The sequence below is a fragment of the Equus caballus genome, unplaced genomic scaffold, assembly GCF_041296265.1.
Source record: "Equus caballus isolate H_3958 breed thoroughbred unplaced genomic scaffold, TB-T2T haplotype2-0000561, whole genome shotgun sequence".
In the NCBI taxonomy this organism is placed as follows: domain Eukaryota; kingdom Metazoa; phylum Chordata; class Mammalia; order Perissodactyla; family Equidae; genus Equus; species Equus caballus.
This window is the reverse complement of record NW_027221924.1, coordinates 32,766-56,599: the sequence shown is the minus strand read 5'-3', so window position 1 is coordinate 56,599 and position 23,834 is coordinate 32,766. Positions and strand designations below refer to the sequence as shown.

Here is a 23,834-nt window from a genome sequence, read left to right as displayed (position 1 = left end):
GTATCTCATCCGCAACAATTAATCCTGGCTCTACATCTCAAGGATTGTGTGACACAAGAAAAGAGTTAGTTCCTCCTCTGAGGGAGTGATAGCAATTTTAATTGCCTTTAGATTGGTATAACGATAAAAATAAAAATTTAGCCATAAATTCACCAAAGAATTCATAGCACATATTCAGAATTTAATAAATGGAAGAACCCTTTGTTTGCTAATAGAAATTGTTAGTACTTTAAATTAAGTTAGAATTAAAACTTGGAAGTGAAGGAATACTTCACTTGCTGGTGAGTAGATACACATAAAGACACTTCTCTGAACATCAGCACTCTTGTTTCTTTTCAATTATTTTATTGAGGTCATAGTGGGGGTTATAACATTGTGTAATTTCATGGTACATTATTGCTTATCAGTTTCTGTATAGACTGCATCATGCTCACCACTAATAGTCTAGTTTTTATCTGTCACTATACATATGTGCCTGTTTACCCGTTTTTTCCAGCCCTCCAACCCTTCTCCTCTGGTAACCACTGATGTGTTCTCTTTGTCCATATGTTTGTTTGTCTTCCACATGCGAGTGAAATCATGCAGTATTGGTTTTTCTCTGTCTGGCTTGCTTCCATGTCTTGGCTATTGTGAATAATGCTGCAGTGAACATAGGGATTTATAAACCTCTTTGAATTGTTGACTTCAAGTTCTTTGGATAAACATCCTGTAGCGGGATAGGTAGGTTGTTTGGCATTCTATTTTTAACTTTTTGAGAATTCTTCATACTGTTTTCCATAGTGGCTACACCAGTTTGCATTCCGACCAGGAGTGTATGAGTATTCCTTTTGCTCCGCATCCTCTCCAAGATTTTTTACATTTTGTCCTGGTAATTATAGCCGTTCTGATCAGCGTAAGGTGATATCTCATAGTTTTGATTTTCATTTCCCCAATAATTAGTGATGTTCAACATTTTTTCATGTGTCTGTTGGTCATCTGGATATCTTCTTTGGAAAAATGTCTGTTCATATCCTTTGGAGCAGAAATAAAGAAATGGAAAGATATTCAATGTTATGGATTGGAAGAATACACATAGTTTCAATGCTCAGGGGCTGGCCAGGGGGTGCAGTGGTTAAGTGCACATGTTCTGCTTTGGCGGCCCAGGGTTTGCCGGTTGGGATCCCGGGTATGGACATGGCACTACTTGGCCATACTGTGTTAGGCATCTCACATATAAAGTCGAGGAAGGTGGGCACGGATCTTAGCTCAGGGCTGGTCTTCCTCAGCAAAAAGAGGAGGATTGGCAGCAGACATTAGCCCAGAGCTAATCTTACTCCAAAAAAAAAAGTCCATATTAGTGAAAGCAATCTACAGATTCAATGCAATCACAGTCAGAATCCCAATGACATTCTTCACAGAAATAGAACAAAGAATCCTAAAATTTATATGGAACAATAAAAGACCCCAAATAGCCAAAGCAATACTGAGAAAAAGGAACAAAAGTGGAGGCATCACAATCCCTGACTTCAAAGAATACTGCAAAGCTATAGTAATCAAAACAGCATGGTGCTGGCAAAAAAACAGACACATAGATCAATAGAATAGATGTGAAAGCCCAGAAATAAAACCACACATCTATGGGCAGCTAATCTTTGACAAAGGAGCTGAGAACATACAATAGAGAAAGGAAAGTCTCTTCAATAAATGGTGTTGGGAAAACTGGACAGTCACATGCAAAAGAATGAAAGTAGACCATTATCTTACACCATACACAAAAATTAACTCAAAATGGATTAAAGACTTCAATGTAAGATCTGAAACCATAAAACTCCTAGAAGAAAATATAGGCAGTACACTGTTTGACATCAGTCTTAGCAGCATCTTTTTGAATACCGTGTCTACTCAGGCCTGGGAAATACAAGAGAAAATAAACAAATGGGACTATGTCAGACTAAAAACCTTCTGCAAGCAAAAGAAACCATGAACAAAATGAAAAGACAGCCCACAAACCAGGAGAATATATTTGCAAATCAAGGGGTTGATTTCCAAAATATACAAAGAACTCATACCACTCAATGACAAATAAACAAACTGATCAAAAATGGGCAGAGGGTACACACAGACATTTTCCCAAAGAAGTAGTCTTGTTTCTTTACCATGCAAATCCAATATCTTCCACCATAGTATCATTTCTATTACTCTCAGAAAACAAGGATCTTTATGGAGGAACGTGGAGGGGACTCATACTACTCTTTTACATTACTATTATTTTTCTCTTCATGGATTGCTGCTGATGCTGCTGCTAATTGTCTCTTAACCAATGCTGTCTGATATTTCTCTTTGTCTATCTGAATTTCTTCCTCTTCTAATAATCTACTTGCACAGGCGGTCATGGGTCCTGAAGTAGCTCTGCTGCCCTCAGGAAAGTGGTTCTTGATTTCAAACACATTCTTGCTTCATCAGAGAACACAAACAATGATATGGAGTTCAAGGTTTGAGGCTGGAAAGGCAAAGTCCCACAGTAATGTTTAGGTTTTTCTTTTAGTGCACGCCTAACTCTTCAACACATCTTCACACGTGATAATTTCCAAAACTTCCTGAATAGCAATGTAAATCAGGTTCCTGTTCTTTCTATAGGAATCTATGTTTTCATGCAAATTAAAGGATATGGTTTCTTATTAATGCTCAGTGTCCCTGAATATTAGCAAGCAATCAGAAGGTGAACTACCTGGTATAAATTAGAGAGACCAAAAAAGTATGATGAACTAATTTGTGAGTGTATTTAGCAAAATCTCATCTTTTACAGAAAACATATTCTACGGCACTTGCAATTAGAATAACTATTTTCCCTGAACTGAGATAAACCTTTGTTCTATTAGATATAGAAGGCCACTTTTATCTGGAAAAAATAGGAGGGAAAAATGAGAATTTTAAGTTGGAGTTGAAAAATAGTGGGTTAAAAGTTAAGAGAACAGAGTGGAAGTATTTGTACTTGATCTGCTAAGGCTACAAGCTTAACTGCATTTATAAAAAGGGCTTGGACTGTTGTGAAGTCACCATGGACACGGTGAAGATTACAAAATGAGTATTAAGTCTCAAAATGATTTACTCAGATCAAAATTATTAAGTAAAATTTTAAAACTTATTTGTCAAACATGTAAGAAACTCTGTGTCTTTGGAAACATAATCATATTATTGATATGGGGATCATAAATTTTAACTACTATTATTAGAACGGTATTCACCATGAAATAATATACCACTGAGAAAAAAATATAGTGAAGGAGTCTTTAAAAAGTTTCTATAACATAAGAAATTATGGAATGAAGATCTTCCATAGAGTCATATTAGTTCTGAAATAACATGGGTGAAATGTTATTGATTTTTATCTGTTGTAAATATTCCATCATATTTATTTCATTTTAGGGAACAAACGCGTATTCCTAAGAGTTGCTGAATATTAACAGATATTTTCCCCATAAGGTATTAAACTCAGCAGCCATGAATCCATCTCCTCCAAGAGTTAACAGAAATCTTATCTTTATCGTTGTGGACAGATTATTTTACACATTTCCTTCTTATGAATAAGAATTAATCAATTTCATATTTTTTCCCCAAAGAACACATTGTCAGTCTAGGAACTAGAAGGCAGATACCTTGATTTTTGTTTAAGGCATTAATTTACCTAAAATTTATTTGAGTCTATTTTTAAGAAAATGAGGAAAATAGTTTTGTATGGAAACCAGTAGAAGATAATAAATACTAATGATGAATTCAAATGTTATAAAATGTTCTCACATCTACAATTAAAATAGTTGAGTTTGTATTTTCACTCTGCATTACAGTCCATCTATCGAGACTGTGGAAGTTACGTTGTGATTTTCACAATTTTGTGTCTCTGGGTAGTTGCAAACTTGATGTTTAAAACTGAGTGTGCAATGTAACAATCATACCATAGTAGCTCTATTTTACTGAGCGAGTACTAGGCTCCAGGCCCTGAGATAAACGCTTTGTCTGAGCTATAAATCACCTCTTCCTTGGACAGCATAGGGTATTATGCACTCAGATCTTTATATGATGATAAGAACCTGGAGGCTGAAGGTGTTTCAGAGATTTATCTGAGGTCACACCCTAATAAGTGGCAGGACATGGATTAACAATTGCATCTATATGACTCACAACCTATTCTTCATACTCTACATTCTGCTTTTTCCATTAGTTAGAGAAATTGTAGATCTTAAGTAGTTTAAAAAGAAATGTGGAGTTACAAATTTTATTGAAGGCCAGAGGTCCACGATGCTTCTTCGAGAAACGGATGTTTATGTGTAATAACCTGCTCTAAGCAGGTGACCACGTCATTAATCAGAATTGCTCCCTAACTGCTGTGGCCAGGTGAGGGTTAGTGGCGTTTTTCAGGATCTTATGGCACTACTAGAGGAGAGATCCATTTTTCAACTGACATTGCCAGGAAAAATTTAAAATACACCTCCTACCCTGCCAACATGTTGAACTTTGACCCGGGTGTCTCTACATAGAGAATCCAAACAAACAAAAACCCATATAGGCTCAACCATAGAACTCGTTGCTTGATTAAACAGAACTAAATTTTACCCCGACTCTTCAATTCCAAGAACAGGCAGACTGGAATTGGCAAAGCCTTCTTCAGAAATCAATGGACAATTTGCCGCTTAAAGAACTATGCACTGAACAACGTAATAAACAATCACAATTTCAGTAATAAGTTTCCTGACACAACAGACTGGCACTTTGCACAGTCGTAATGAGAAAACAGCAGCTGAGGAACCGCAGAAAAGGAGCTAGACTTTACTGGAATACAGATTATACTGAGCTAATTAATGATTTTCCCAAATGCCTTGTTGATTAGATATTAAAGTAAAAATCCCTTATATAATTTCTATATTTAGGGACACCATATAATTTTCATCCAAGCCAGGATTTTTCCGATAATGAAGAAAGCTCTATATTTATTTTTCTAAGACAACAGGAGGAAAGACGGGCTCACTTGAGCAAAGCAGGAGACACGATTCTTTTATTTATAGTTGTCACGTATTAGTGTGTAGAATCAAGAAGTCAAAAAATGCCTTGGAGTTGGAGAAATCATGACTTCTAATACTGGGTCAACCTTCAGTTGTGTGATTTTGGGTGAATTAATTACTTTCACTGAAAAATGAAGAGAAGAAAAATACCTAACTTGAAGGCTTGTGAGAATTAAAAATTATATCTATAACATAATTAACACAGTGCCTGGCTTGTTTAAAATACTCAATAAGTAGACATATTTAGAATCCTACTTCTCATTGTGTAGCTTAATTTATTATCATCAATCTATTTGTAATATTAATGTAGCTCTGAGTGTTGGGATCCTATGTTTTGAAACTTGAAAGGGATAGAAACCTCTGACTCTAATGTACCAAACTTCTACGCTCAGATCGGTCAAAAGTAAATCATACTGGGCCAGCTCCGTCGCCGAGTGGTTAAGTTTGTGCGCTCCGCTGCAGCGGCCCAGGGTTCGGATCCTGGGTGCGGACATGGCTCCACTCGTCAGGCCACTTTGAGGCGGCGTCCCACATCCCACAACTAGAAGGACCTACCACTAAGATATACAACTATGTACGGGGGGGTTTGGAGAGATAAAGCAGAAAAAAAAAGTAAATAGTACTCCTTAAAAATTCTGTCTTCATAAGATTAATTGTATATAGGTGTATTGAGTCTAAGGATCAAAGTAATGATATTCTACTTTGACTAGTGAAAAGCAATAGGATGTCCATATTAATATGATTAGAAGGAAACATCAGAATTAAATTGGTTTAATAAAGTCCAATTCATTCAATAATCTGGAGCAAAAATGTACTATTTTAGTATATAAATAAAATAAGAAAGTGATATTATGTATAGCTAAGAAATAAAATAAACACTGAACTTCAGTTAATTAATACATGTGAAATAGATTTTAGAAACATGGATTTAAGATATGAAAACTTCAGAAAAGTAAAGTGGAATTAGTTTCCAATTTTCAAGATTTACTTACTTCACCTCTTGTAAGCCAAAGCCAGTGATTTTTTTTTAATGGTTAGGGACCTATATCCACATTCAGGTATGTCTATAAGTGTTGTTTGCTTTTGTTTTTGCATATACTATATATTATTTACTTCTCAGCATTTAATATAATGACAATTGTGTAATTCCAAGACTAAGAAATTTAATGGAGCAAATTCTTAGTTAAAATATTCTCTCTTACTTTGTTTTTAATCAACTATAAGCTAAAGGATCAAAACTGTAACAGAAAACATAAAAAGAGTACATGTTATTTTCCTAGGATAGCGCTCTTACAACTTGTGTATTCTCGTAGCTATAACACAGCATAGGAAAGTACAAATGAGGTGATCTATTTTTTTCAAGAAAGTTTTAAAGATATACAATTTAAGGGCATAGTTTCTTCCTTTTTCACAGTGCAATCCATTTGCCAACCCTTTTAGCCTTTCCCTTTTCAGAACCCTGAACAACCAAGCTACATCTTACTGTGAACAAATTAGTTTTGACACCTTGAGACATTTAATTATTTGCAAAAGTGAGTCAGATGAAGGTGAAGTTGAGAGAAATGTTTTAAGCTCTAGGAAGATATATATGCTCAAAATTCTGTTAGTGAAAAGTCCATAAATAAACATAATGGAAATGTACAAATAAAGTTTCAAATTTTTAGGAAATGAACATATTACAAAATAGAAATGTAAGGTTTAGCAGGTCATCAGAGTTTTTACATCCTACTATTCAGAAGTCTTTTTCAGAGGTGCAGGAAATCTCAGAGAACGAAGTGAATGTGGTGTTCATTCAGCGCAGCCACTCATTTTACAGTGGCGGGAACTGAGGTGCAGAGAGGGTAAGGGATTTGCCAGGAGGTTAGGGTCACTTGCCAGTGTCTATTAAATTCAGTGAGAGAAACAACATCTAGGTTTCTTATTTGCCCTATATTATGTTATTAATTTCATTTGCCAATAACAATAGCAATTTAGGGGCATCTGAAGTCTGATGCTATGGATAACCTTTTTAATGAGCAAGTTGTGCTAATTAAATTTGTATAATCATAAAAACGGTATAGCTAATTTTTCCAAATACATCTATGGCTATGCTGATTTAAATGGCTATAATTCGAGAACTCTGAGAATTTTTAATCTATTAACTATTCCATTCATTTATTAATTAATAATTAGTAAATGTTTATTAAATGAACTATTTTGTGAATATGTGTGTGTGTGTGTATGTGTATTCTAAAGTTTGTTTTCCCTTACAATTTTTACAATCTTAAAAAAGTGTTAGGGGCTGGCCCCACCGCCTGGAGGTTGAGTTTGGCACACTCCGCTTCAGTGGCCTGGGTTCTATTCCCGGGCACAGACCTACACCACTCATCAGCAGCCATGCGGTGGCAGCAAACCACACGCAAAATACAGGAAGATTGGCACAGATGTTAACTCAGAGTGAATCTTCCTCAATAAAAAGAAAGCAAAAGAAAGATCGCCTTCTTCTGAGAGTGATAATTAGTTGAATTTGGTACATAAAATTAATATTTCAATTGATGTTTATTCATATTCATCCATGTAAGTTAAAATGTTTTAAGATATGAGATGCAAAATATGTCATGAAAACACATTTTTTTGGTATTTTTGGCCTGTCAATATATTTAAGATATAATGTGAAATATAATTAAGCTTTTTGCATTAAAGTGTATGAGAAACATTATCACATCATTTTTATCATACTTATAAGTGTAGGTATATTCAGCTTGAAACTGTTAAAAGTAAGTCTAAATAAGTGTAGGCAGAAGTGCCAATAGAAAAATACAAGCAGAAATATATAAATATCATACAATAAAAGAGACTATAAGTCTAGGACAAAATGTCCTTTTTATATATGCTGATTTTTTTCTGTTCACAATTCACACATGAATATTCTGCATACATTATATTCCTTAATATTGAGATACTTGGAAATTTTCTTTAAACGTGCCCAAATTCAAAGTTACTAATTGTTTAAATGAAGACATTCCCTACTATTTTCTAAATGAAAAGGGGTAATGTTATTTTAGAAATAGTGCGGACTTTCCTCCTTTTGTGATAATTCGTCTGGCTTACTTTTCATAGTCATTTTCATTTTCCGTTTCATTACAGTATTATGAAATGTTTACAGAATCCCCCACTATAATCAAAAGATTGGTAGATTTCTAATCGCTTTAAATGATGCATACACATATCTTTGTTTTGTAAAATATATTTAAAAAATACTCCTTTTTTAATGCTGAATGATGAAGTTGCAGAACTACTCCCACATCCAGGAAGCTGTGGATTATCCACGTATCTAGCTGTGCATAGCTCTATAGATTTATTCTTTGTCTATTTATTGCATCGTTGAAATGTTTTTACAGAAAGAATTCTCTTAGCAAGATTATAATAAAAATTACTTCGACTTTTGAAGAACAGAGTCTTTCATGATTAATGACACACAAAGTTCTGCTCGAAGTTTCCTTAACATCTCAATAAAGTATTTTGATATTTTACAATTATTCTGATGCTATAGAATCACGTGTGATTTGTTTTCTATTTAATTATTTTTATTAATTTCTATTAAGGTAATTTTCCATTTATTTGTTTGAAAAATTCTATGTTCACAGTTAATTTGAACAAAACTTTATTTACTTCTCTAGGAAGGAAAATAGGGAAAATTGTCAACATGTTATATAACTAAGGACAATATTCAACACATTAAACAAAGATGGGAGTAGTCATCTTTTTCAGACAATAACTAGCAGCAAATACTTCGATACTATAATTGACATCCATAAACTACTTTCCTTGAAGCATCTAAAAGTAATTTGTAGAAATTACTTAATTAGCCTCTCAGCAGTTCCCGGCAGTGGATTGCATTGTAATTACAGTGTACTTTGTATTCACAGTATTGATGGAGAGCATGAGCGCAGATATCTGTACAGCGCTACATGTGCAAAGGAAGCCGGGACCCGGTCAATAGGAAAGCCTGCACGGGCACATTCCTCACACTTGTTCGCTAAGGGGGACAGGTAACCAAGGTTGTTTTGTGTACTCTTCCTCTTCGTTAGTTTAGGTTACCCCCGAAATATCTCACCGACTTTCACATTTTTTCTGTTCTCTTTGCTCTCTGTCACAGACAAAAAAATTTAGATGTTTTGAAAAATAACTCACTGAGAATATACACTTCATGTTGTTTTCATAGGCTAAGAAAGAGGGAGAGACAGATACAGAGGGAAAGAGTACAAATTTAGGAAAAGTCATTGGCAAGTGAAATTAAATGCCCAAAGCATGAAAGCTTATAGAAAGTTCAGGAAATACTTCTTACATTTGATGAGTCCAGAGTGGACAATACATCGGAAGTGTACTAAATTGAGTAATTGGAACAAATGCTTCTTTCCTTTCTGTATCCAGGCAGTTGGTCACATAACCCTGCATTTTCTCCCTTTAGAGGCAGAGGTTATTTCTCTAACCTTTGTCTTTGGACTGGGGCATGTGGTTCCCTGATTCAAAGGATGCTAGCAGACATTGTGCAAATTGAGGCTTAAAATGGACTTGCACAGTTGGACTTTCCTTCATGTGGTTCTTGTATTGCCACAGTAAGATGTCTCTGGGGCCCATCCAGTGGCGTAGCAGTTAACTTCGCATGCTCCGCTTCAGAGGCCCACGGTTTGCCTGTTCAGATCCTGGGTGTGGACCTACACACACTTATCAAATCATGCTGTGGCAGGCATCCCACATATAAAGTAGAGGAAGATGGGCAAAGGTGTTAGTTCAGGGCCAATCTTCCTAGCAAAAAGAGGAGGTTTGGCGGTAGATGTTAGCTCAGGGCTAATCTTCCTCAAAAAAAAAAAAAAAGAAGAAGAAGAAGAAGATGCCTCTGCTGGCCTGCTGATACATAGAGGATGGGAGACAGATGAAAGAAACTGGCAATCTCCAGCTTGGAGCTAAGCCCAGATGAGCCCACCCTAAATAAACTTACGTACAAGCGCACAGATGAAAATGAATGATTCCCATTTCAGGATCCAGAATTTTGGGGTAGTTTGTTTCACAATATTATTTTGGCAACATTTGACCGATATAGAATGACACAGTGGGAATTGTAAGTTAGATTCAAGATATAGAGAGACTTTTATTTTGGATTTCATTTTTCTATAAGAAACTGTTCATTTTTGCATTTGTATACGCATTCACATGTTAGGGATAAACTAAACAAGAGCTTTAATTTACAATTTGATTTCAGTGTCAGTATTTAGAAGGCTCTATTACATGGTGACTTCAACATTGTTTCTGGTCTTGACCTTAAAGAAACAGACAGCCAATTATTTCTCCAGCCAAAATGGCTTCACCTGGGATCAGCAAAGAACTGCAATTTGGAGTCTGCAACTATGGCAAGCCACATGCAAGTCCTGAGCAACAAGGGGAGGAGAAACCCTCTTATAGAGGGGCAAAGAAAGTTGGGAGAGCTATTGTAAGCAAAAAGCCCATTGGAGGAGACTGGGAGATCAAAGCGTGGCGGCTTTTCATTGGCTGTGTTGTGACAGTCTCTCCTTGGCTATTACTGGGCAGGAAGAGGAAGTCTTCTTCCTGTTGGGCTCTGCAATGGTTAATACATATGAGAGCTCTCCTTTCTGGCCTCTCAACTCTATTTTCAGTGAGGTTTCTGTTTATTGATTTTCACACTGCTATTGCTGATCGAGCATATTCTTGACTAATAACTGTGAAATCTTTAGGTTACCTTCATTTCAAATTAGAATAAAACACCAATACCATGAGCAAAGCTTGTTGATAAAATTATTGCTAATAGCTGTATATTGACTTTCAGATATTGGTGAAATATTTGAGTCACACAAATGTTAAAGCTCATGAAACAAGCATGATGAAGTCCATGAGTGAGGTAGGAATTGCAAAAATTTAATACTTTTTTAAGCCTTTATTTGTGACTATCACATAGCCTAATGTTACAGAATTACTGAATGTGGGGAAGAAAGAAGCCCATTTTCATTATCTTTCCTCAAAGACAAGACACTAGTTAAAAATGATAGTAAAAGCACATTTTCATGTAGTTACAATTTTTTTTCTGGGGATGAGACCTTTTAAGATGTACCTTAGCAATTGTATCTCAATAAAGCTGAAAAAAATTTTTGCCTTGTCACAAACTTGTACATGATGTTGAAAGAAAATGAAAAAGCAGCTACTTATGGTGTTTCTGATATGATACATCATGAAGTATATTTGCTAAAATATTTAATCTAAATATAATTAATTCCTTCAACCTTGTTTCTAAATTATAGGAAATAAATGGAATTAAGAAGAAATCATTAAGTAAATCCAGAAGCAGGACAAGCTATAAGACAACTGTCATTAGTTCATAAGAAATTGCTGTCACAAAATAAAAAAGTTGAAGCAAGTTGAGAGTCGAAAAGTGACTAAGAAGATATAACAACCAAATTCAACGAGTGAAATTAAATTGTATCATATATCTAAAAATATTTATGAAGTCATTGTTGGAAAAACTCAGAGCATAAATATACTATCCAGGCATGAAGTGTCATGGAATCTATACGTGAATTACAAGTGATTTAAAATAAATAAAAGAGATACAGAGAAAAAGAGAGAGAGGATTTCAACAATATCCAAAAAGTAAGTTTGAATTTCTACTCACACACAAAAAAACAAATACTGTACTTTGTAAATAATAACACAAACTAGGGACAAATTTTATTTTACAACCAGTCATAATCGATATGTTGCTGGACCCACTCGTTGACAGTCAAGGGGATTCTAATCTGCTGCTTGCTCTAAAGAGCCCTTAACATTTTATATCAGGAAAGGTGCATTATTCCATGTGTGTAAAATAAAAGGCATGTCTTCGTAGTTAAAAATTCAGAGATTATCTGTCTATTTTGAAAACGAACCGCATCCTTCTTTGGCCACATTTCTTGATTCATATTGTAAGGATGAGTTTTAATCAGGCAGCAGGCGTATGAGAAACACTAGAAGTAAAAGATCTAATGAGGATAACAATCCAAACTCAATTCAGGAAATGTTCGGAAAGCATCTTCCCTGAGCTATGAGCCCTTTTACTTTGTGAGATTATTTGAATCAATCTACTTGACCACAAACAATGAAATCTTTCAAGTCCAAGTGTGGAAAAAAAGAGAAATCTTTGTCAAGTTCATTTACTATTAGAGAATTAGGACAAACAACCTGGTGGCAGCCACTTCAGAGCTGACCAAAATCTAATGTGGTTCTCCACACCCCTCTGGAGAAAGTGGGTATTATGTAGAATGTTGCCATCTTGTGCGTGCTATGAGATCCGGCAATGCTGAGAAATAATTTTCCTTTAAAAAATCTGACTCAAAACACCTTTTGTAATTTATATTTGATAATAAAAATTTTCCGCTTTTAGATTTAATTCTTAATCTCAGAAGCTTATTCTTTTTAGCAATGTTTGCCATTGATCTAGGCTTGGACGCGGAATTAATTTTAATATACACCCATTTCATTTGGTAAAAACGTATACTTGCAGCATCTCTAAATCATACAAATATAAAATTAATTATAAATATTAAATACATTATATTTAAATGCATATAACCATTTTTCAAACAGCTTATTTACTTTTAAAGTTGTTGATATTTTACTTTTTCAAATAAATTTTATCTAACTTTATCTTCTTCAAATATTCAAGTACGTCAAATAATTTTCTTATGCTAGCTTAATTTTACCTTGTTTTCCATTTCATTTTTAACATATTCAGTTTACCTGTATAAGTGTTCTAGTATTAGAAAGTCAAAGAAATTGGCAAGTTAGGATGCTTTCAAAGGGAAATTTAGTATTACTATCATCGATGGCAGTGATACTGTGAAGTATTAGAAATAACATACTAAATATTTGCAGATAGGGTGGCTATATACAATGAGTCTTGAGTGAAGTGTGATGCTTTAGTCATACACTTTATTGTATTTGCTCATCTCTCAGAGGTATTCACTAAAACTGGGGCGCTAACCATGTGAAGAAATGCGCATTCTCCGTGCTTTAGAATTTCATTCCTTGTGTACCAAGTACAAAAACCTGTAGTTTTCTCAAGAAACTTTACCTTCAAACTCTCTACATAAAAGAGCATTATGAATATTTTTATCAGCTGTATTTTAACATTAAATAAATAACTCAAATAAAGATTGGCTTGGCGTGTAACCGGTTTTAAGTGTGTCTAGTGGAAATTAGAAAGGTCTTTTTCTTTAAATGATAGATTTGTGATCACTGACTTAGCCTCCGTATCTGTCACTGGTCTGTTCCGTCGTCTGTTTCCTCCTGAGTGAGATTGGGTAGGTTGTTGCTAGGAACTTAGTCTGCTGGGTCACTCAGTGTGTTAGTGAGCAAGAGGATGGAGGGTCTCTATGATCTTATTTCTGAAGCATCGATTGTGAGGCCTCCTCTTTCACTTCTCATTTACTTTACTTGATTGTTCTCTCTTTTCTTCTGTCAGGCGTTCTGTCTTCTAAGGGTTGGTCAATTTTATTTTTTCAAAACATTGACTCATCCTTTTGATCTTTTGTCTTTCTCCTCTATTTCCTTTCTTCTGTTCTCACCTTTGTGACTTCCATCCTTCTGTTAGCTTTGGATTCAGTTTTCCCTTTTCCTAGTTCTGTGTGTTCTCACTTAGGTTGTCAATTTGAGGTCCTTCTTCTTTAAGACATTACAAGTTGATCACTGCAAACTTCCCTCAGTATTATTTTTGCTGCATCCCATAATTTTGGTGTGTTTTTAATTCTTTTTGTTTGTCTTGAGCTATTTTTTAATTTCTCTCTTGATTTCCTCTTTGACCTAATGTCTGTGTAAGAGGCTGCTGTTTAATTTCCATCTCTCAGGAATGATGCAGGTTTCTTCCCGATATTGATTTCTAGTCTCACTCCATTGTGTTCAGGACAGATGCTTGGTATGATTTCAATCGTCTTAATTTTGTTAAGATTTGTTTTGTGACCTCAAACGTGATCCCTTCTGGAAAATACTCTGTGTGCTCTTGAGAAGAAGGAGTATTCTGCTGCTCTTCAATAAAATGTTCTTAGTATTTAATGTCATTTATTTCTACCGTGTCCTTATTTTCCGTCTGGATGTTCTATCCATTGTTGAAAGTTGGGTCTTGAATTCGCCGACTTTCAACTTGTATAATCTAGTGTTCAGAATACATAAATATCTCTTAGAACTCAATAACAAGAGACAAATAAAACAATTAAAATAGGCAAATGGTTGAAATAGACATTTCTCCAGAAGATATGCGGATGGCCAATAAGCACAAGAGAGATGCTACATGTCATTCATGATTAGGGAAAGGGAAATTCAAACCACAATGTGCTACTGTTTCAAACTCAATGTGTAGGCTGTATTCAACATAAAGGAAAATCACAAGTGTTGGTAAAGATGAGGAAGAAGGGGAGCCCTCATACATCACTGGTGGGAACGTAAAATGATGCAGCCACTGTAGAGCACAGCTTTGCATTTCTTAACATCTTCAAGCAATCATTGCCTTTGAGTTGGACAGTCCATTGTGAGGCATCTCCAAAAGAACATGGAAAACATATGTTTGCAGGAAAACCTGTCCATGGACATTCAAAGCAGCATTATTCACAGTAGCCCAAAAATGAAATAAACCCAATTTTCCACCAAATTATGAACACATAAAGCAAATGTGGCATATTGATACTATGGGATATAACACAGCCCTAAAAAGGAAGAAAGCACTGCGACGTGCTAGGCCCTGGATGATCCTTAAAAAAAGTGTGCTAATTGAAGTGGTACACAAAGCCACAGATTCTATGATTCCATTTGAATGAAATGCCCAGAATAGCAAATCTGCAGGGAGAGGAAACAGATAAGGTCTTTCTGTGGACTTGGGTTAGGGCAAAGCACAGAGACAGCGAGGCTGGGTTTCTTTGCAAGGTATTAAAACTGTTCTGCAATTAGATAGTAGTGAGAGCCACACAACATTCTCATTGTCCTAAACGTCACTGACTTGTGTACTTTCAAATACTTAAAATGGTGTATTTTATGTTGAGCAGATTTTCTTCAGTGAAAATTTGAAATTAGGGTAATTCATGCAGCTATTAGGGGTAAGGCACGGTGTAGCCCTGAGAGTAAACAGCTGATTAGGGTCTAGAGGCGAGTACGAAAATCACACAAGCAACAGTCTGACATCCAGTCCATAGTCATGGTCTCCACCTTGAAAAGACCAGTCGAGAAAATAGGTCAGTGGTCTTGGGGGCCCTGGGAATCTGTTCAGAGATCTCGGTTATACTGGGCAGTATTCTCACCTCTTGGACCCTCTGGTGTAGGTAGGTTTGAACTTGTCAGTTGTTGATGTACATGCAGGTGGTAGACCATGGGAGGGCCCCGACCCCTCCTTCCTTGGCCAGTAGAGATAGTCTGAGGCCAGGTGGTTTCCTAAAACCATTTGGCAGAGACTTAGGCGACTGTCCTACAAGGAGTAGAATAGAGTCTCATGGAGCTGCTGTCCGTGTTGGGTTGTTTGTCCACACTTCTGGGTGGCCTCAATTACCTGCTTTTCTGTGGCTACGGCCACTACCCTATGCCAGTCCAGTCATCCTAGTAGAACAGACATATCTCTTTGGGTCGGTGGTAGCCTGTCAGGGCAGGAAACTCAGGGACTCTTGGTCTGTGGGGTGCACCTCTAGGGGCAGGTCCGTGGAGACAATGATGTACTGCAGAACATCGCCTGGGGAAAGCTGGTCAGAGGATGTGGGGGAGAGCGGGGTACCAGGGAGCGCCTTGTGACGTGCGCCCACAGGAAGACCCGAAAGTAGATGTTCCTGCTATGAAATAGTCACCGGCTCTTGGGGGTCAAACCAGCGATTGGTGCCCATCCAGTGGCTCCCTGTGCTCTACGATTCCAGGTGATACAATCAAAGCGTGTGTGGGCCAAGAGCTGCTTGTGCCCGGGCACAGAATCACCAAGGTGGCCTCAAAGGCTCCCCCAAAATGACTCCTCAAAAAACAGCTGGGGCAGAAAATGTGTGGAGTATTTTGAAGGGAAGCTTGGGGCAAAGATGCTGTTTGATGGAGCTGGCTAAAATTGAGTTTCTCATCAGGGCAGGCACTTCAGCTGGGGTACCGGTGATTGGAGGCCATGTGACAGGCCCACCAGTTTCTGAGTCCCGATGCTGGGCAGCCCGCTCAGCCCACTGGACTGATGAAGTGGTGCTTACGAAGCCTCTTGCTGGCCTTGTGGAAAGCAGGGCAGTGTGGTGGGAGAAGTCGTGATAGTGTCAGAGGGAGTCATGGCGGGGATTGCGGTGTGGAAGGGGGAGAACTGGAGGCAGGTGCGGTGGATGTGTGACCAACAATGGTCAGGAAGGGAAACCCGGGTGTACCTGGGGCCAGCAGGGGGCCAGCAGAGTCATGTGTCAAAACCAGACGGCGGGCCCCAAGAGGAGCCTCTTACGCTAAGCCCCACGTCACCAAACTGAGTCTTGACTTCATTAGATTTTCGACTCTCCCGGAAACAGAATCTTAAACCAGTGGATCAGGAATCCCCCAATCAGTACTAGGTAGGTATTCCACGTCATAGACTGCTGCTGTCCCCTGAGGAAAGTAACCTTGCAATAAGCCAGCCACCCTCCCGCCTGCTGTGACTTCTTTTCCTTCTCCCTTCTGCCTTTCAAAGTCTTTCATTCTGTACAGCTCCTTGGAGCTGCTTTCTATCTGCTAGATTGGATGCCTCTGGGTGCAGGAATTGGTGAATAAAGCAATGAAGTTCTTTAGACTTACACAGTTGCATTTTGTTTCTTAACGGCTTGGTGGCAGCAGTGGGATTGGAAGGAGACTTCTCATGGCTTCGGGGATGAGAAACACGAGCGTTGGTACCCATGAAGCCTTTGGATTCTCCATCTTTTTTGCTGTCTCTGAGGGCTGTGGGTAAGTGTCTCGTGCATCTCAGCTCCACTCTCCTTGCATTGAGCTCCTGGGCTAAGTGACTTTCCAGGCGCAGGTTAACGGGCCAGTGTAGTCTGACAGGATGCTCTAGCAGAGCATCTGTCTCAGCCCTGGGTTCGTCCACAGTGCCAGTCAGAGTCTTAGCAGGCAGCTGGAGCTGGCAGATGGTTCCCTGGGACGCTGAGTCTCTAGCCCTTGGTTAGTCCACAGTCCCAAATTTGGTGGGGTCCGCTGGTTCTGCCTGCAGTCCCGAGTGTTAGGGTCTGCTGGTTCCGTGCGTAGTTCTGGCCAGGGGAGAGGGTGGCACAGACTTGTGCCATATCCACACCCGGTCCTTGAAAACTTCCCACATGCATTTGACACGCATTTTTCTCTCCTTTGACTGGATGCAGATGTCGATAAGTTCTGAGGAAATGGCAAAGGCACAGTGTGGAGGAATTCTGGGACCCTGCGTGACTACTTGGAAGAGTGCTGTCCCCTCCACCTGAACACCACCCGGCACTACCAGAAATGAGAGGTGTCCTGTGATCGTGGATTGGAAGCCTCCATGTTGTTAAGATGTCAACTTCTTCAAAGAAATGAGCCAATTAAATGCAGTCCTTATCAAAATCCCAATGACATTTTGTGCTGAAAAACACCCATCCTAAAACTCGTATGGAATCTCAAGTATGCCCAGATGTCTAAACTGGTCTTGAAAGGAAGTACTAATTTGGAGGACTCTCTTTTTACTGATTTAAAACTTGCTACAAACCTACAGTATCAAAACAGCATTGTAATGGCGTAAAGACAGACACATAGACAATCGGAACAGAATAGAGAGCCCAGAAATAAGATTGCCAAGGTTATTCAACAGCGGGAAAACAGTCTTTTCAACAAGTAGTTCCTGAAAAAGTGGATATCTTCATGCAAAAAGTAAACTTGGATTCTTGCCTCACACCAGATATAAAACTTAATTCTCAATGGATCATGATCCAAATGTAAGAGCTGAAACTCTTTGAAGAAAACATAGGAGAAAACTTTCCACAATAGGATTTGGCAATGATTTCATGGATATGACACTCAAGGCATGGGCAATAAAAAAAAAGAGTACACATGCCAAAATTCATGAATATTAAAACTTTTCGGCCTCTGAAGACAATATCAACAGAGTAAAAACACAACCCATGCAGCATGGGAGGCCATATTTGCAAATGATCTATCTGACAAGGGCTGAATATCCAGAATAGATCTAGAACTTCTAAAATTAACAACAACAAAACAAACAACCCAAATCAAAAACGAGCCAGGTACTTGAATAGACTTTTCCTCCAAGAAGATACGCAAATGGTCAACAAGCATATAAAAAGATGCTTAACGTGACTAATCACTGGGGAAATGTAAGTCAAAATCTCAATGAGACACCACCTCACATCCATGTGACGGCACTCCAAAAAATAGACAGTGAAGAAAGGACTCAAACAAATGTTGGCAAAGATGTGGAGAAATTGGACGCAGGTACACTGTGGCTGGAAAGTAAAATGGTATAGTTGCTGTGGAAATCAGCATGGCAGTTCCATAAAACAATTAAAAAATAGAATCACTAAATGTCCCCTCAATTGTACTTTGGGATATATACACAGCACAGCTGAAAGCTTGGTCTCAAAGACATATTTGAACACCCATGTTCATGGCATCATTGTTCATGATCGCTGAAATGTGGAACAACCCAAGGATCCATCCAGGGGTGAATGGAGAAGCAACATGGGCATATCGACACACAACTGCATATTATTCATCCTTAAAAACTAAGAATAATCTGAGATATGATACAACATGGATGAACGTTTAGGACAATCAACCAGTCCCAAAAATACAGGCCTTGTGTGACTCCACTTATATGAAATTCCTGAAATGGCCAGATTCAGAGAGACGGACAGCAGATGCAGTGGTCAGGGGTGGGAGCAGAGGAATGGGAGTGACCGATGAGTGGGGACAAGGCTTCAGTTCTGTGGGGTGACAAGAGTTGTGAAGATGCATTGTGCTGATGGCTGCACCACCATATGACTTTGGTCAACACACTGAAGATGCGCTTAATGAAATTAATGTGCTTGATGGCGTGCACACAGAAAAATGGTCAAGACGGTAAGTTTTACATTGTGTGTATTTTAAGCGAATAAAAATAGATTTTCTGTTAAAAGTGCAAATACAAAGAAATGAGCAGAGTATGATTTAGTGTTGCCATTCGTGCTCTTCCATTCTGACCCTGGTGTTTGTCTCAGCCCTTGTACCTGAGACAACTTTGATCAGACAAATGCTTTCATTCTGGGCCTAAGAGAACCTTGAAATCAGAATTAAACAAATCTCTTCAAAATTTTTGTTACAATGTATTTTTCAGAGAAAAAATAATAAGACGACATTTTTAATATTAAATTTGTTTGTTTTATATTACTTTCAGGTCTACATCAGAATGATTCAATATGTGTGTATATTGTGAAATGATCACTATAAGAAGTCTGGTTGACGTCTATCATCAAGAGTTACAAATGTGTTTCTCGTGATGAGAACTTCTAAGATTTACGCTATTAGCAACTTTCAGAATGCAATATAGTAATATTAATTCCTTGACTGCTATAAAATACGCACCATAAAACAATTCCAGTGTATCCATTTTGTTATTAATTCACTGAATCTGTTTTTTCTCAGAATCAATTAATTGTTATGCAAATGACTGAATTTCTTTTAATCTACATCATAATGTACTGAGTACAGGTTCTGACATTTTAAGTTTTGTTTAGGTGTTATTCTTTCTAGCAAGTAAACTTTCCTGAATCTTATCAGTCATATCAAAATATATTCGGATGTATTTCTTCTTCCATCGATATTTAGTCACTGATAAAGTTCACCGTGTGCCATTTTAACCATTATCAGTTTTGTGTGCTGAGGGTGATTTTACCCAGTAATAGACACCGTGTAGGTTCGAAGTCTCCTTGGAGGATAAGCAGTGGGGGGAGGTCAAAGCATGGAATTTGTTTCATTTGCTGAGGGTCCATTTTGACCTTGCTCTTACAAAACGTGTTCTTTGCCCATTTGGGAATCTGAAGCCCAGAAAGTTGGAGGGACTGGCCCAGACCTCAGGAGGGGGTCAGAATCCAGAAGATCAGGCAGGGCTCTGGCTTCCTTAGCCAGGGCTCAACCCCTTCCCTTCGGGTTTTCTTTGGAAACAGGGACCTCATGGTCCTAGGGGAGCCCTGCCCACCCCGTCCATGGGGGCGGTCATCTTCCTGTTCGCATCCAATCATGCACAGGCACACTCACACCGATTTCTCCTGTGTGGACCATGCAGGGACCCCAGGAAAGAGCAGACACCAGGGAAGTGACAAGAGGCCGAGGAGAAGGCGGTCGGAGGCAGCTCTGCCATGAACAGTAGCATCCGTCCTCCTGCCTACATGCCCAGAAGGCCCGAGACAGACCGAAGAATCCCTAAGGTTTCTAGGTGTGTACCTGTTCCAAGGACATCCCTGGCCCAGCCTGGAGGGCACAGGACTGGGGAGCTGGAGTCCACTTCTGTGGGCACCTGCTACTCTGATGAGCCGTTCTCCTCTTGTGTAGACATTGGGTAGAGGAGAGAAGACCTTGGTGTCCTCCTGTTTCAAGTGGAGTGCGTCCAGCGGGTGACTCCCTGGGTTCCGTATGATGCTCACGAAGGGTCTGTGGCCCTTGGTTCTCCATCGATGACGCCCTGTGCTCTGAGCACCTGAGAAAATGCTTTCCCACCTGCTGGAGATCCTTTAGAACTGAGAGAGGTTTGGGGGTTCGGGTGGATGAGAACTTGGGATAAGGAAGAACATGCCAGAGCACTGTGAACTAAGGCCAGAGTCCAGGGACAAGACCAGTCCTTGTTGGACTCCCGAGGCCCTCAATTGGCTGGAGAGGAGAATCATTGCCTTGGTTGAGGTCAGGATGCCTCCTGAGAAAAAAGGACACCCAAGTGGAGGGACAGAAAGAATGAGGGAGAGGGAGGCTCCTGAGGTTCCTCCCACGGCCTGGAAGCCTGCAGGTCCTGCTCCTTTACCCCTGGGACAGTGGGGAGCCTCTGCCTTGAGGACACCCAAAGAGACTTCCTGTTTGGTGGCTTCTGCCAGGGCTGCAGTGCTGGTGCTGGCCACCAGGGGGCAGGCAGCCTCCAGCGTCAGTGGTGCCCAATGAGGTTGCGTTTTCACTGTTGTCACTTCTATTGGGATGTAATTGCCACACAGCACTGCCTAAGTTAACACTGTTGTGTGGTACATTTCAAAATTGCTAAGAACCAAGAAGCTAAACTTCTCATCACAAGCAAACACTTACTTTTCTGTTTTCGGTGACGGATGTTAAGTGAACTGGTGGTGTCATTGCGCAGGCTGTGTGCATCCAGTCCCTGTGCTGACTTCTTAAACTTACACGGCGCCCACTCAGCCTGCCTCAGCTGCTGGAGCAGCGAATAGCTGTGCAGAGGCCTTTCCGGCTGTGCCCCGCCTCAGAGAGAACTCACTCCTCCTGGTACTAGCGCTCCTCTCCACAGTCTGACTTGGTGAAGAGCAGGAGGAGGGGACACGAGTTTCACAATTCTTCACTCAGCGACTGTGCACCGAGCACTCACCCTGTGCCAGGTGCTCAGGTGGGTGTAAGTGCAGGGCTGACAGTGACTGAGTGGTCCCTGCCGGTCAGGAGCTCACACTCTGGAGGGGACAAGGACAAAAGCATGAAAGCAAAGACATGAGAGGGGAAAGAGCCAGCGCTGAGGGGACATTCAGGGGCCTGTGAGGGAGGGCCAGGGGTCACCGGGTAGGGGTCTGAAAGGCCTCACTGGGGCGACATTTCCTGGGACCAGAATGACAAGAGGGAGCCAGCCCTGCACAAGTCTGGGAGCGGCGTGTCAGGGAGAAGGCACCCCTGCTGTAGACGCTCATGGGCAGAAGGGGGTTTGGCCAGAGGATGTGAGAAAGGTGGCCAGTGTGGCTGGAGGGAGCCTGGGGGGAGAGAGGAGGCGGCGGAGGGCAGGGCCAGATCCTGGGGCCTGAAATCACGGTTCCAGTGCCTTGCATCTGTAAACGGCAAATGCCTCATATCTCACAATTTTTGTGGTTGAGGAATCAGACAGAGATTAGCTTGGTTCTTCTGCTCGAGATGCCTCAAGGCCGCGGCCGCGGCCTCAAGTGATGCTCGACTGGCAGAGGATTTCCTCTCAGGTTCACTCAAAGGAGTCGAGGTGCACTTTGGACTCAGAGCATGGGTTCCTTTCTGTCTGTTGGCCTGGGCGCTGCCTCGGTTCTCTCCCATGTGGGCCTCTGTGTATGGCAGCTCAAAACGTGTGTGCTTGATTCCACAGCTCAGGGACAGGAGAGAGAGAGAGACACGGGAAAGAGAGAGAGACGGAACTTAAGAGAGGGAATAAGAAACAAGTCAGAGACTTTCTATGTTTAAAATTTAGACATGACACTCGTCCACATTGGCTGTGTTCTATTGGCGAGAGCCAGTCACTAAGCACTCAGTGGTCACACAGGAATCTGTGAGGGATGTGTGTACCACGGGTGGGGATCTCTGGGAGCCACGGTGAAGGCTGCCCACCTCACAGATCAAGATGAGGCTCTTGGGTCTCTTTCTAAACAGAAGAGGAAACAATGGAGAGGTTTGAATCCAGAGGATGACAGTGTCTGGATTTCATTCATCAACCCTCTCCTTGTGCTGACATTGAAATGAGGCCAAGAGAGGAAGTGCCTGTTGCAATAGCGCATTGCTGAACCCAGGCCTGGTTTGAGTGGTGTTCATGCTACATCCCTTCTCGTAATTCTTCCATCTCTTTGTTTGTGCATTCCTTGCACTTGACACCACCTCACAGGTGGTATGGATATTATTTCATATACACCTGATGATGTCCCTAGCAAGTAGATTCTAGGCGGATTCCCCTTGGGCAGGTTTGGAGACTGGGGAGGCCCTGAGAGGCACAATGAGTTTTCCAGGACAGAGAACTGGTAAGATAAAGGAGGTCTGAATTCTGCTCTGCCTCCTCAAAGCTGGGACCCTCATCACATTCCCAGGGAGCTGTGGCTGGGGCTGTGGAAGCTCCTCATGTAGAGTTAAGAAGAAGACATGGGGGTGGTTTGGGTAGGTCCGATTACAGGAAGCAGCCCAGGTAATGGAATCTTGAAAAAGTGACCTCACTTCCTTGGCGATAGACCCCAACAGATTTAGAACTCTGGTAACCAGGCAGTTAATTCTAGAGACAGACCCCTAGCCAGTTCATCTGACTGGAGACACTTCGGAGTAAAACATGTTTACTTGTTGTGTACCAGTTTTCAGAGGCTCTAGGCTCAGGAAAACCCAGAGTGTGAGATTGTTGTGTTGTTGTGGACATCGGATCAAGCCTCATGGCCAATTTGGCAGGAGGTACCCAAAGGTAATGTGGGGCAGCCCAGGGCAGCCCACTGTAGGGCAGGACACAACTCGGATCCCACCTGAGCAGCCCCATAGCCCTTGCACCTTGTGTGAGGGTTTGTGTGTGAGTGTCGGTGTGTGTGTGTACGCGTGGGCGCTGTGCGGGAAGGCAGCAGGTGAGGAGTGGGTCCCTCCTGGGCAGGAGGAGAGTGTTATGTGCTGTCAGCCAGGTGAGTCTGTCATATTGATACCCCGGGGCTTGGCTGGCAGCCTGAGCAGCTGGGTGCTGGGATCAAGCTGCTCTGCCCTTGTGTTAATCCTGAGCCGTAGAAGTTTCATCTAGTTCCCTCCCTGGTCAGATGTCTGTGCAGACGTCCCTCTGTGCCTGAATTAGGGAACAGAATTCCTCATGGGGGTGTCCCCCTGTGGCGATGTGCAGGCAGGCCCCTGATGCCT

General features: G+C 40.3%; 1 protein-coding gene and 1 long non-coding RNA gene across 4 annotated transcripts in view; one reads left to right on the top strand and one right to left on the bottom strand.

Moving 5' to 3' along the window:
* Positions 1–23,834, top strand: part of LOC138922154 (ral guanine nucleotide dissociation stimulator-like) — a 43,826-nt gene that overhangs the window by 10,503 nt on the left and 9,489 nt on the right. The window contains exons 2-4 of one of the 3 annotated variants that reach the window (XM_070258988.1): positions 16,860–16,970; positions 17,381–19,109; positions 20,311–20,460. Coding sequence is in view for 1 of the 3 variants with exons in the window: in XM_070258986.1 (XP_070115087.1) it covers positions 23,275–23,400 (126 nt within the window). In the remaining 2 variants the exon portion in view is untranslated. Of the gene's footprint in view, positions 1–16,859; positions 16,971–17,380; positions 19,110–19,766; positions 23,401–23,834 lie in introns of those variants that run through there. The other 2 variants (XM_070258986.1, XM_070258987.1) reach the window with 2 other exon arrangements.
* LOC138922156 (uncharacterized) lies at positions 324–20,604 on the bottom strand. Its single transcript, XR_011435236.1, has 2 exons — positions 20,469–20,604; positions 324–1,011 (listed from the first exon to the last, which is right to left on the bottom strand). It is a non-coding gene; the product is annotated as an uncharacterized lncRNA (long non-coding RNA).